Source organism: Sander vitreus, chromosome 19 (genome assembly GCF_031162955.1).
Source record: "Sander vitreus isolate 19-12246 chromosome 19, sanVit1, whole genome shotgun sequence".
Lineage (NCBI taxonomy): Eukaryota > Metazoa > Chordata > Actinopteri > Perciformes > Percidae > Sander > Sander vitreus.
The window spans coordinates 5,519,846-5,532,682 of record NC_135873.1 but is presented as its reverse complement, the minus strand read 5'-3'; the positions used below and the strand labels follow the sequence as shown (position 1 = coordinate 5,532,682).

Below are 12,837 nucleotides of genomic sequence, written 5' to 3'. Positions count from 1 at the left end.
GCACTTCAGACTGCAGACAGCAAACAACTGGAAGAAGATGAGCTAATGTGTTGTTGGCCGAGTGATACGGCATTGCATTGTCAGGTCTGATCACATTTTACATTTTAAAGTGCTCATATTATGGTCATGGACTTTGGGCTTTTTCACTTTGTAAACCTATAACATGCACAAAAAAGATATATAACTCAATAAAAGAAAGGGAAAAAGCCAAAAAGCATAATATGAGCACTTTAAAATTTCACAGAAATGTACATGCCTGCACAACATCCAGTAAACTAGAGCCCAATGGATAATGGATTTTTGGGGCTGATGGATGCAGATATCAAGGATGTACAGTATAGGCCAAATTACATAAACAAGCATTTGGATTTTTAGTAGTTACTTCTTGATGATGACGATAATAAAAGAGTTGTGATACAAATACTAAGAAAAGTGTATTAAAGAGGAAGCTTCAAGATTCATTCTTGACTTTCTAAATAGCAGTTTAACAAAAAGCAACTTACATACTTACTACTTACTTTTCCCCCAAGGCTTTCAGCCAGATCTCATGGCCTTTATCAGCGGATAAAGATAATGATGTGAGACATTGCTGAAACTAAACTATTGCTTTAACAAACTTTTAATTGACATATTCTGATCAACTTCTTGCCAAACTTTGTAATAATAACTCTTCTTCGAAATTACTTTTTTTCTCCTTTGCAATATTGTATGTTTTTAATTGTTTATCAATACTAATATACTCACAAAAAGCCAATACTGTCTGACAAGTTTCTTCTTCCCTGACACTCTGGTTGTCCATCATTCCTATGAGGTTGGACGGGACCTGCATGAGGTCACAGACTGGAGTTAACGGTGTGACATCATTAATATGAGGTCATTCTGCTGAGGTAGAAAGGGGTCAGAGGTTACAGCAGGCTCCTGCAGCTGAAATGCTTATAAATGTGTTCAGACTCCTGTGTATGAACATACAGATGGGTGAAAACCACCAGTTTCTCTGAACATCATTCTTCCAAAAGAAATTTCCTCATCTAGTATTTTGATGATGGTGGTGGAGACACTTTTGTCAAAAATCTCCCATAGGTGTTAAACTGGTTTGAGATCTGGTGACTGTTAGGCTATAGCATTTCATTTACATAATTTTCATCCTCATCAAACCATTCAGTGACTCCTTGTGCCCTGTATGGAAGCATCTGCATATGATAAGTATTAATGTTTTCCTTTACCTTGAAAGCAGCCTGAGTAGATCATCTGAAGCCCTTTTAACTCTATATTTCAAGTCTAGAAATTAGATTGATTAATTTCAGTAGATCAGTATTTTGGCATGTTTTACATGTACATAAGTCTCATCTTCAGTTTCTGGACAGTGAACTGGACAAAACCATATGAGAGGTTGAATGGTGATGAATCATGTTTGATAATTCCATCCCATCCCTCTTTCTCTGCTCCTTTTCTCTCTTCCTCCTACTCTCCTTGGACATCACCTCTCTCTCTCTCTCTCTCTCTCTCTCTCTCTCTGCCCTCCATCTCACTTCTCTCCTACCCTTCCCTCTCTTAGTCACCACATGGATGTGTCATTGTTTCTATCACTTTAGAGGTTCATGCCCGCTGAAGCGCAGCGAGGTGATCTCCGGAGTGCCAATACCGCGCCAAGATCTTTACCCCCCTCCCCAATGAATGGCACTGCTGACACCTTCTTCAGCCAGGCCTGTGGCCACATGACGGCGCTGACCACACCTCCACGCCATGGTCGTAAAGCTCCAGGATGTATAAATAAGGGAGCAAAGGGAGAAGAGGAATCAGAAACTGACCAGACCAGATGAAGATGGAGCTCGCCGGGGTTAACTGGGTGCTTGCAGCTGCAGGGCTTCTTCTGTGGACCACTGGTGGGTCGGCTGCACCCATGGAGTGTCACTTTAACTCCAGAGGTGAGATTCACATGTTCTAAAATCTTATCCGGAAAAAGTAAATATATATCTCCATTCTTACTGAGTTCATTTTTGACTGGCATGTGTTGTTCCAGCACTGTGTGTGTTCGAGGGGAGGCACTACTCGCTGGGGGAAACCTGGATGGACAACATGTGTATGCAGTGTACCTGTCTGCACCCTGTCGGTGTCGGTTGCTGCGAGACGTGAGTACACAAACAACCTGTGTGGTTTGGTGTCCAGATGCCCTCAGTTACTGTACTTGCGCTGTATAAGTATCCAGGCTCTTACTTTAGTAAATGTAGCAATACCATGATTTAAAAAATACTCAGTTACAAGTCCTGCATTGAAACTTTTACTTTGGTACTAGCAACTAAATGTAGCTATAAGTAGTAAAAAATAAAAGTAGTCATTGTAAGTGTTTTATTATATTGTTTTATTATTATGTTGTCTTATTACTTCTGATGTAAACAGCATTTTAATATTGTTGCTGGCCGAGGCTCAGTGGAACTATTTTATCAACTTTTTGGGATGTTTAAGGATACATTAATAGTACTATATATTTATTACTATATTTTCTTTATATTGTATATTTTTTAGTGTACCATAGATCTTTCATTGTGTCCTGAATAAAGTCATTATTATTATTATTATAATTATTATAATAGTATATATACTGTATATTTTATAATAAAATGTTACCATATATTTTATAAGCTGATCATATGCTTCATACCATAACTAGTAACTTATCAATAAGTCAAATAAATGTAATGGAGTGAAAACGACCATATTTCTCTCTAAAATGTATTAGAAGTATAAAGTAGCATAGAATTAAATTATTAATTAAAATTAAAAGTAATTTAGTTAAGTACCTAAAAACTCCACTAACACTGCTTGAGTAAATGTGCTTCGTTACTTTCCACCACTTGCATTAAAGGCTCAAGAACATTTGTGATGCTTTTATTCAGGCCCTTTTCTTGAAAATGTCAAGACTTGACTGCTTTGGAAGATCACATTAAACTGCAAACTCTGGCGATCATTGTTGATTTTCCAGCAGTGTTAAGAGTTCACAGTCCACATTACAAGAATAAAGTTGGGTACAAGAAATCTGTTTTTTTTTTTAAGACATAAGACTGAAAAAACTGCAAAAAGCCAGTGTCTTCCCCTTTACCTTGATAACTGTCCAGGGTACAACGGCCCGTGGATTTCCCTGCATGGTGCGAGGTGCGGGTGGAGCAAGTGACCTGCAAAGTGTCCCTGGTCCAGACAGCCGACCCCCGCCTGTCCTGCACCCCAGATGAGGACATCAAGGACCCCAGCCACGGATCGCTTCAGCAACAACTCGACGGGTAGAAACCCACTCAGACCAGCGTCTATTTGTTCAATCTGTTTGCCTGTGAAACCAATATTCACTATAGTTAAATACCAGTATCCATTTTATACACAGACTGTACTAATATAAAACTTTAACAGCATCTGTACTTTTTGGATTGTATCATCAATGAAGGAATGTTTCTGTGAAAATATATTGAAGTAAAACTCCAGCAGAGAATTTTTTTAACACTGAGCACCAAATGATATACCACTTTAACACATTTAGACGTCAATCTTTTTAAGATATACTTCATTTTCAGTATAGTTGAATTTAGTTATTACAGTAAACTGTTTGACTGCTTCTTGAATTAATCCAACAATGACTTATTGTAAATATAAGCAAATATATACATACACTAATATTTATGACAATTCCTGTTGAATTTGACCTGTTCTCTGCTGTAACTCATTTATCCTTCAAATAAAAATCTTGTTTACAAAGAGAAATTATGTAGAATTTTGTAAATGAACTTCACACGTAATTATCAAATGTAAATCACACTTTTATTTTTTTCTCTTGTAGTATTTACACTCAATAAAGCCTTTGCTCAAGCTGAAAGAAAAAGTGAAATAGTAAAAATATTTTGAATACGAAAAAGTTTTTTTTCATAAAATGAGAAAGAGCAAGTGTGCGAATGAGTAAAGGAATCAAAAATTAAATAAATACAGAAATACACAGCAACCACAGTGACAGTTGCACGTCATGAGGTCTAAAAAGAAATATGTATTTAAAGTTAAGATGAGCCGCAAAATGCATATGAAAAAGAAACATAGGTTGCATATTATACACATAGAACTAATCACTGGCTCTGCATATACAATGCAAACAACAAAATCATAATGCTCCTTTGTTCCTATAATGTGCACCTTTGTGCTAAAAATACTGTTTCTCTCTGTAACACACACACACACAGTCAAATAGTAACGCTGTTGACCACACACACACACACGTTTGTTTCACTATCTTTGTGGGGACCCGTCATTGACATAATGCATTCCCTAGCTCCTTACCCTAACCTTAACCATCCCAACTAAATGCCTAACCTTAATCCTTACCCAAGTCTTAACCCTCAAACAGACCTTTAACCTTGTGGGGTCCAGCATTTTGGGCCCCACAAGGATGTGCAGACCCCACAAGTATACTGTATTCCTCGGTTTTTGGACCCCACGAATATAGTAAAACACACACACACACACACACACACACACACACACACACACACACACACTCAAATAGTAATGCTGTTGGCCCCTGAAAAGTGGGACATATAGGATGCCAAGGCAGGGTTGGTGGGCAGGATTTTGATAGGCAGATCCCAGCTGAAGGTATCCACGTCGACATGCTCCGCCCCGGCCCAAACTGTGACCTCTGATTGGTTCTGCAGAACTGTGGGCGGTTCCATAGGCTCCCGGGCAGTGACGAATTCAAAGTGAAGGCGCCATCTCAGCATCACTGTACAAGCAGAGTTCCAATTTGGGTTGTTAAGCTGATGTGTGATAAATTGTTATTGATTTAATCCTGCATATTATGGAGTTACAGTAGAAAAAAGCTTGATACATGTATTAAAAGGCAACAATATGGGTCTAAATAACCTTGTAAACCCTTTAATAGTTGAGTTCTTTCTGGAGATATGTTAGATGCCTGAACACTATATTTGGACAGTTTTCTTTTTCAGGGATTGTGAAATGTTCTAAACCAGGTCTGACACTGTGGGCCTCCCCCTCAGACAAAACTGATACAACTGCACTACCTCCATTTTTGGCACCATTTAAAGTTTCATTGATACTGAAGAAAACTGACTGAGTTATAAGAAGCATTTTTTCTATGACTTCGAAGTGGGCTTATAAGCATTTGTTCACAAATAACATCGGAAATAATGATATCTTCAAGGAGTGTAAGTCATGCTAAATAATTTTATTTATTTTTTAGTTTATTTTTTTTAAGATTATTTTTTGGGGCTTTTTCCCCTTTATTTCAGAGTGACAGTGGATAGACAGGAAAAGGGGAGAGACATGGGAGATGACACGCAGCAAAGGGCAGCAGGTCGGATTCGAACCCACGGCGCTACAAAGGACTCAGCCAACATGGGGCGAACGCTCTTACTGGGTGAGCTAGAGGTTGCCCCACCCTAAATCTTAAAATATATGCATCATGTCTGGGTGTGAACAAACATTGGTCAAAATCTCCACAGGTTGCCTTTACCCAAAGTCGAACATGTGGGAGAAATTTGCCCATCTATTAAAGTTTTGACGCATAAAACATTCTACAGTTGATGTGTAAATGATTACTATTAACATTTAGTCAAACGATGGCTCATGAAACATTCTATTAATAATGGTCCTAACTACCAAAAACAAACTATTTTCACTATGTCAAAAGGTTTGGATGACAAGTCACTGAAATAGTCTTAGACTTCGTGTTTAACCCCAAAACAAAAAGAACTTCTGCTTATCAGACCAATCTGTATAATTTTCAAAAGCTATAAGAGTGCAAATATTATCATTAGGCAAGCATGGTTAAAAAAATATATACATCACTTGAGATGTCATATTTGACATGTTTCAGCCTACTGGTGACTGACCTATGTCTGTGCTAAAACCCGGCGTGACGTTGAGGGGGATGGGGAGAGAGAAGTGGCTGGAGGCGGTGTGAAGGCAGGATTCCACGTGTCGCCCGTGTCCAGTCACACTGATGACCTGTCCGGGGCGCCGCTGGTACTGCTGCTGGATCTCCTCCTCATTCTGAAGGCTCACTGAATACTGGAATACATATACACAGGATATTCTTATTAATATTTAAAAAAAAACTTTTGTAGATAAATGGAGAGTGCAGCAATGTACAAAAAAAGAATGGCAAACACACCTGCAAGCAAGGAATGTCTCCCTCTGAGAAGTTGAATGTGCCTATAATGTCCTCCCCAAGTCTGTAAACAGTCTTGAAGATGCAGAACTTTGCCACTTTCCCACGCATATTGGTGATATTAAACATGTCTGGACAACACAAAGGAACACACAAGTCAAATATGGACATACAAATACAAACCAGTGGAAAATATAAATCAGAAAAGAGGATTAAAAGTAGAATACCAGTATTATTTAGAGGTCCAGAGCGTTTACTAAACTATTGTTACTATTTTGTGTCTAGTTTACATTTCTTTTACTTACTTTTTTTACTTTTGTCATTTTAGTACATGTTCATATGACATGTTTACATGTCACATTTAGCTGGACATTAGCTGCTCTGGTGGTCAACAAAGTAACAATTAACACAAGGCAAAACAGGTATATTTCTTGCTATAAACTTAAATCGTTCTATGAATATTTTCAACTTCAAGAAAAATAAAATAAAATAGCAATAATAGCTGAAACTGACAAAAGCAGAATCATGCTTTGGGTTTAAACAGAACAAATAGAGTGAGATAATAAAGCAACGAGCAGCGAGATAGAGAATCTGACTCACGGGGACAGCGTCTCGAGGTGGTGATCATCAGCATGTCCAGTGCTCTCTCCAGAGGCCGAGCATCCCTGCGGCTCGCTTCCTCTTCCTCTAGGAACGGATTGGAGGGGGAAACCTCCTCATCCTGTGGAAATGGAGGCTCCGGCATGCCTACAAGTTAGACAGGAAAATGTCAACAAAATGTCAAACAACATGACTATTTTTTGCAACTCCATTTTCTAGGCAACGCATCACTGTCTTTATCTCCACAGGCCAACGAGCATGCTAAATCGCAAAATAAACTGGCCCTTTTTATTTGCCACAAAATCATTTCTGTGGTTTCATGGCGCAAGTGACACACACCATTAGCACTGAAAGCTTTACAGTGCAAAATGCAAGCAACTGAAATTAAAAGTAGTCCAAATGCATCTCACCTTGCAGAACCAGCACTCTGAAGGGAACTCTGAGTAGTTTGATAGGAGAGTTGACTCTCTGGCAGCCAATGGTCAGTTTGTAGACGTACTTCACCGCCTGACCACGGAAACTAGGAGGACCATCTATGGGTACGATCTCACTGTATGAATCTGTGAGAGAGTGAGTACGCATGTCAGACTGTTTGAATCGCACACAGAAACAAATACGTTCATTTATAAATGTTGCATGACCATTAGGGAAAAGAAAGACTAAATATGAAACATTTAAAAGCTCTATAATGTAAAGGTGTTGTCATTTTTATTTTTATTTTTTAAACATATGTACACACATACAGGTTTTGCTCTCCCCGGGGTCCAGGCGCAGGTCACAGAATAATATCTTAGGTGGTGTGTCCAGCACACACTGACCTCGCTCTCCTGTAAAAGAAAGGATTAGTATTTAGGTGTTCCGAGGCATGCTGCACACAAAGCAATAAGGCTAATAAAACAATGCTAATAATATGTTGAACCTTTTAAATCTTGGTTTATTTAAAATGCAACACAAATGTGTAAATGTTTTTATCTGGCAGATAGTTATTTTTCTTTTCTGCTTATCTCAGATTGCATATATTCCTCCCCCCACTAACCTCTGCTTGGAATAAGCACTGTGTTGCTCTCAGCCTGGACATCCTGTTTGTTGCCCTGGGACGGCAGGGCCACTCTGCTTTCACTAGCATGAAACTGGCAGTGGATCTGGGCACTGGCCCATGCCAGCATCTCACTGGGACACAGTCAGATAACACAAGGGTTACACAAGGGCATTTACAGAGTGATTGGTTAAATGATTGATTTAAGTGTCCTGCATTACATTGTCCCAGTCTATATGAGGTCACAAGACACTACACAACAACCTAGATGGTCACGTAAAAATAATGACATACTGATCCACTAATTCAAAAATAAAAAAAAACATTTCAAAAGTCCCATATACATAGCAGAACTCTTATTCTGGCCCATGGACCTGCATGTTACACGATTATCGTAAAGCAATTATTTATTCTAAAATTCTATCATATGTTTATGATTGTTGACTTTTGCAGTACTTGTTTTTCCCTTTTCTCTTACTATGTTTGTTGTGACCGTTTTGCACCAAAATACAAAGACAAATTATCATCAGCATCTTGTTTAAGCACACAAGGACCTTTGTCTTCTATCTACATTATATGTAGTGATTCTGCGACAGTAAGTAAGTAATCTTTGTCGATTTGGATGTGCCTTCAAAGCTTGGCTAAATCACGATATTCTCCCTCCAAATAGTTTTAATAGTTTGTTTCGCAATATTTATAGTATTTTACAAATGCAGAGACAGAAGGTGGAATATTCATGTCTATGATCGGTGAAGAGGTTAAAGGAGTTAAATCCTACCTGGTGGCAGAAGTGGAGAGGTGGGACATCGGGTTGGTGAATGTTATGAGACACTCCATGAGCTCCCCGGCCAGAAACACGGGGCCTCTGGCCATGGAGGCCACCACCTCGATCATCTGTAACGTTAGACACCAACAACAAATCACTAACATGGAGAATACAATGGGATCCTTAAATACTTTGCTTTATTATTCCAGCAAGATGAACAGTTTTGTATGAACATACCGCTACAAGCTAGCTAGTCAGACTGCAGACAGAAGTTAACTTGTTTGGTCCTGCTTGCTAGCTAATGGGTGCTGTTTTAAGAGTAATTTAAACAGATACCTTGGCCTCAAACGTTACTGCGGAAAGACAATTACGCTGTCTTATCCCAAGGCGGACCTAAATTTACTTCTAGAAGAAAACGATACAAAATGTGACTGTGTTTCCCTAAGAACTAGACATTGCGTATTTGGTTAGTTAGCTAGCATCCCAGCTACAGTAGACAGATGTTCTATATCCGCTGTTGTTCGACCAATCACGAACCAAGGAAAACAAAACTCATAAAGAATAAAAACAAGTATCAGGAAAACACGTTATGTCTTAAGTATATACTTTGTTTAACATTCTAGTGTCGTCACAATCTTAATTTAAGATGTTTTACACACTGAAACAGCAATTTAGAATTCCAGTAAAAAATTTTGGTCGACCATTTAGTACGCGCGATACATTTTTTTGTTTCCTAGGATGGCGAAGGCATGAATCGCCCTCTAAGAATGTCAAGGAAAGCCAAACAGAGGCAGAGTAAGGTAGAGTAGGGCGGGACATGCCTTCACCATCCTGGGAAAAATAAAAATAAAAATCCGCCCCGTGGCACAGCCCATACTGTCTATGGGCATAGCTAACGAGGGTTGGACTGTTGCTATGGTAACTTGTAGGCGTAAACTATCTACAAATAACTAACACCTCACATTCTACAGAAGTTGTTTTATAACGCTTTTAATACATTGTATATTTATCAAAATGTGTGATGCCTGTCAACTGAAAGGAGGAATAATACGTGGGGACGAGTATAATCCCCCCTTTTTTACTCAGAATGGTACAGGCTCAGCAGCGGCTTTTTGTCGGATTATTGTATCCCTAAAGCGGGCTTGTCAGGCATTTACTTCCAGCCTGTTTACCAATTTTAACGCCATCAAACCCAAATAACAATTAGTCATTCTTTGATTTTTCATCTAAGGTAGAGTTAGCTAGTAGCTCGATGGAGGTTTGGATCAACGAATGTTGTAAAAGGAGGCGTTATGTGTAGGCCCCCTGAGCTAATTTGTTACCTGAGATATATTTCTGAGGGCAACAAAATCCCTTGTATGAATGGTAAATTGATTTGCATATTGAGCGCAGTGTGCTAGGTGCTAGCAGAAGGTACAGGGTCCTGGTCCTGACTGAGGTCGGTTTGGAGCAGCAGTGGGATGACGCAGTCTCTCCGGTATTATATATATAAAAAAAAAAAACCTCTACATGATTAATGATTAAGGTGTTAAGTTATTAGTTTGCGGCTTTCAACTAACCGCCGGTTACTGAGATGTTTGCTTGATATCGGCCCTGCTGTAATGTCCATCAGGTAAAAGTGATCACCACTTTTTAACCATTTTGTTTGATCATCTTTAATGTCATTGTAGGTGTCCCGGATGAACGACTGAGATCGGCATCCTCAATACTTTCTAACTGTCAGCTGCTGACAGCACAGCGACATCCGGACTCCATGCAAAGGGGGGGGGACGGGGGTCTGCCATTTGTTAAAAACAGGAATCCAGAAGGTGACGGTGATGCAAATTGCTGCAACTAGCCCCCGAGAATATAAACACATTGAGCTGTAGAGGCTAAATTACCTCGTGGATAATACTAATCTTATGATGCCACTGGGACCTTCTACCCGAAGGAGCAATTATTTACCTGCAGGTATTGAAAGCTCGTCCGTTGGGAACCGGTTTAACCCACAGGAATGACCATTTGAAGCTTACTTGAACCACTTAGAATTTTAAGATTTCTAGGTCACATGTAGCTTACCTCCTTAGTGTTTTGCTCCATGGTGAAGGCACGACAAACTGACTCTGTTGACATAAGGTGGTGACAACTCCCTATCATTAATGACAAGTGTTTTCATGCTCCCATTCATACATACTTAAGCTCCACATTGCTGGGTATCCTGCTAAAATGACTACAGAGTGGGGTGAAAAATCCTCTGCAGACCTTATGAGTAGGTATGTCTCCAAGGAAATGGGATATGGAGTGCCCAAGGAGGGTTGGCGTATCTGCCTGGCACATGAGTTCAAGGAGAAGAGAAAGCCCTTTCAAGCAAAAGATGTCTCGCTGTCCAATTTCTTGGAGCACATCGGTCTTGGAATCAGGTGAGACATGCACTCCACAATGTACAAAACACTACAAAAGCCCATGTCTACAGTTTTCTATGATAAACAAAATCCTCCAACAAATAATTGCCATTGGAAAATCATTGTTGAATCAACATTCATTCAACAATAGTCTTTAACATGTTGTACAGTGCACACACCCTAGAGATTGTTTCCTCTGACTGTTTTCAGTTTACACCTCCATATGTCAGTGCAACTTGTATCATTTAACCAATGTGGATGTTTTCCTGTGTAGTACCTGGGCAGGCATTAGCCTATAGTGTCATATTTCTGCTCTACTTCTTCTCTCCCAGTGCAATCCTGCCTTGAAATGGTTGATGCTGCTATAAGTTATATTTTCCATGCACTCTGATAATAAAACATTTACTTGTCCACATCAAGGCAGTTTAATTTGCAGTTAAAATGATACATTTCAGCAGACATCACAATAAACCATTAAGAAGCATTAAAACATTATTAAACCAGTTTAGCTTTTTGTCTTAGGTTTTTTCAACAATGGCTAAAGAAAAATTGATTTCATGTGTCATTAGCCTCTTTCCGAACAAGTAGTTACAGGAACGTAGTTATAGGAACAGTCCACTTCTAAACAGTTCTACTAACTACTCTCCCCCAAAACCGGTTTTACCATTTGCATTCACACTGGCCAAGTGGCCATAGGAACTGGTACGACGGGTAAGTTTAACTAGCATTAACAATTAGCTGGTTGAATGCGTGATGTTTGTCTTATGAGTTGGCATACGTAGGCGAATTGCAACAGACAGTGAAGAATATGTACTGTTTGTGTTTCAGACGTTGCTAGGTCACTAAGGGTTCCTACGTGGAAAAGGGAAAAGATCCTGCCCTGAAGTAGGAGCTGAAAAGGAACTGCGGTCAGAGGAACTTAAAAATCCCCAAATTGGTCTAGTCGGAACACAAGAAAAAAAAGGGTTCTAGGAATGTTATGTTCTAGGAACTGCAAAAATCCCTCCGGTTGGAAAGGGACTTATATTTTCTGTCTCTGCTTACAGATAGAAGAGCACCTTTAACACCCGAAGGGGGGTGAGGGGTTCTTTTTGTAGTGCTGTCTGCCATTTTGTTTAGTCTATTCAAGTGCAGATGATAGATAGTTCTTGGTGTTCCCTGCCTATGATTTTGCCTCTGTATTTCCATACCAGCAAATTAGACAGATTCAATTCAGTTCAAAAAGCGTTCTTTATAAATGTTCTGTTGAATCAAAAAGGGTGTGGACAACTTAAAAGACTTCCATTGTTTTCAGAGGAAATTAACAAGTGGTTGACCCGTCTTTAAAGCGGTACATGAGCTGTGGTCCCAGGTCAGGTTCAAGGTGCCGGTAATTTAATTCTCCAAAACTTTAAAACCGCTCCAGCATTAAAGACTGGGAGATTTGAGGTGATCCGTCATTCACAGTCCCACAAACCTAATGTCTGCTTGTAAAGTGAGTACAGCCTAAACCTCTGCATCCGAATTGTCACCCTACAGCTATAGAAAAAAAAAAAAAAATCCAGCACAGATTTCAACATCTGTTGATCTGATCGCGTTTGTTTTCCTGACAACCTGCTGACTTCCAAGATGCAAAGTGATACATTCTGCAGCTTTAGTGGATTGTTGGGCGCACGGCCAGCATCACTTTCTCTCACGTATGTCAATCCTGAGAGTGTGTCCGTGTCAGAGGGAGTCTGGTGCGACAGTCATCATCTGTCCGTCATCAGGCCCGCTCTTTAGTGATTTGGACTCAATGGGTTTCTTATTGATGACCTTTTGACTGAATAACTCAAGCTTTTATATAATTTTATTTCCATCCAAATCACAGCTATTAACGCTTCTACTTTTTTCACATCGTCTCCCCACGTGACAC

At 39.5% G+C, this 12,837-nt stretch overlaps 3 protein-coding genes across 5 annotated transcripts in view; 2 read left to right on the top strand and 1 right to left on the bottom strand.

Moving 5' to 3' along the window:
• Window positions 1-1,716: 1,716 nt before the first annotated feature.
• Window positions 1,717-3,281, top strand: msmp1 (microseminoprotein, prostate associated 1). Its single transcript, XM_078276243.1, has 3 exons — window positions 1,717-1,925; window positions 2,021-2,129; window positions 3,114-3,281. Exons 1-3 carry the CDS (start codon window positions 1,817-1,819, stop codon window positions 3,277-3,279), a joined length of 384 nt encoding a protein of 127 aa, XP_078132369.1. The 5' UTR covers window positions 1,717-1,816; the 3' UTR covers window positions 3,280-3,281.
• Window positions 3,282-3,802: 521 nt separating this feature from the next.
• rgp1 (GP1 homolog, RAB6A GEF complex partner 1) lies at window positions 3,803-9,315 on the bottom strand. 3 transcript variants are annotated; one of them, XM_078276241.1, is made up of 9 exons: window positions 8,800-9,315; window positions 8,575-8,690; window positions 7,797-7,930; window positions 7,504-7,587; window positions 7,171-7,320; window positions 6,761-6,907; window positions 6,164-6,291; window positions 5,883-6,060; window positions 3,803-4,753 (listed from the first exon to the last, which is right to left on the bottom strand). In XM_078276241.1, exons 2-9 carry the CDS (start codon window positions 8,688-8,690, stop codon window positions 4,530-4,532), a joined length of 1,161 nt encoding a protein of 386 aa, XP_078132367.1. In that variant the 5' UTR covers window positions 8,800-9,315; the 3' UTR covers window positions 3,803-4,529. The 3 variants fall into 3 exon arrangements, with proteins under 3 accessions (XP_078132367.1, XP_078132366.1, XP_078132368.1); XM_078276240.1 differs by having other exon boundaries at window positions 8,899-9,314; XM_078276242.1 differs by having other exon boundaries at window positions 9,222-9,301.
• A 618-nt stretch (window positions 9,316-9,933) lies between these two features.
• Window positions 9,934-12,837, top strand: part of gba2 (glucosidase, beta (bile acid) 2) — an 18,660-nt gene continuing 15,756 nt past the window's right edge. Inside the window, exons 1-2 of the mRNA XM_078276071.1 lie at window positions 9,934-10,039; window positions 10,233-10,961. Of these exons, the coding sequence (XP_078132197.1) occupies window positions 10,768-10,961 (194 nt within the window). The 5' untranslated portion in view covers window positions 9,934-10,039; window positions 10,233-10,767. The remainder of the gene's footprint in view (window positions 10,040-10,232; window positions 10,962-12,837) is intronic.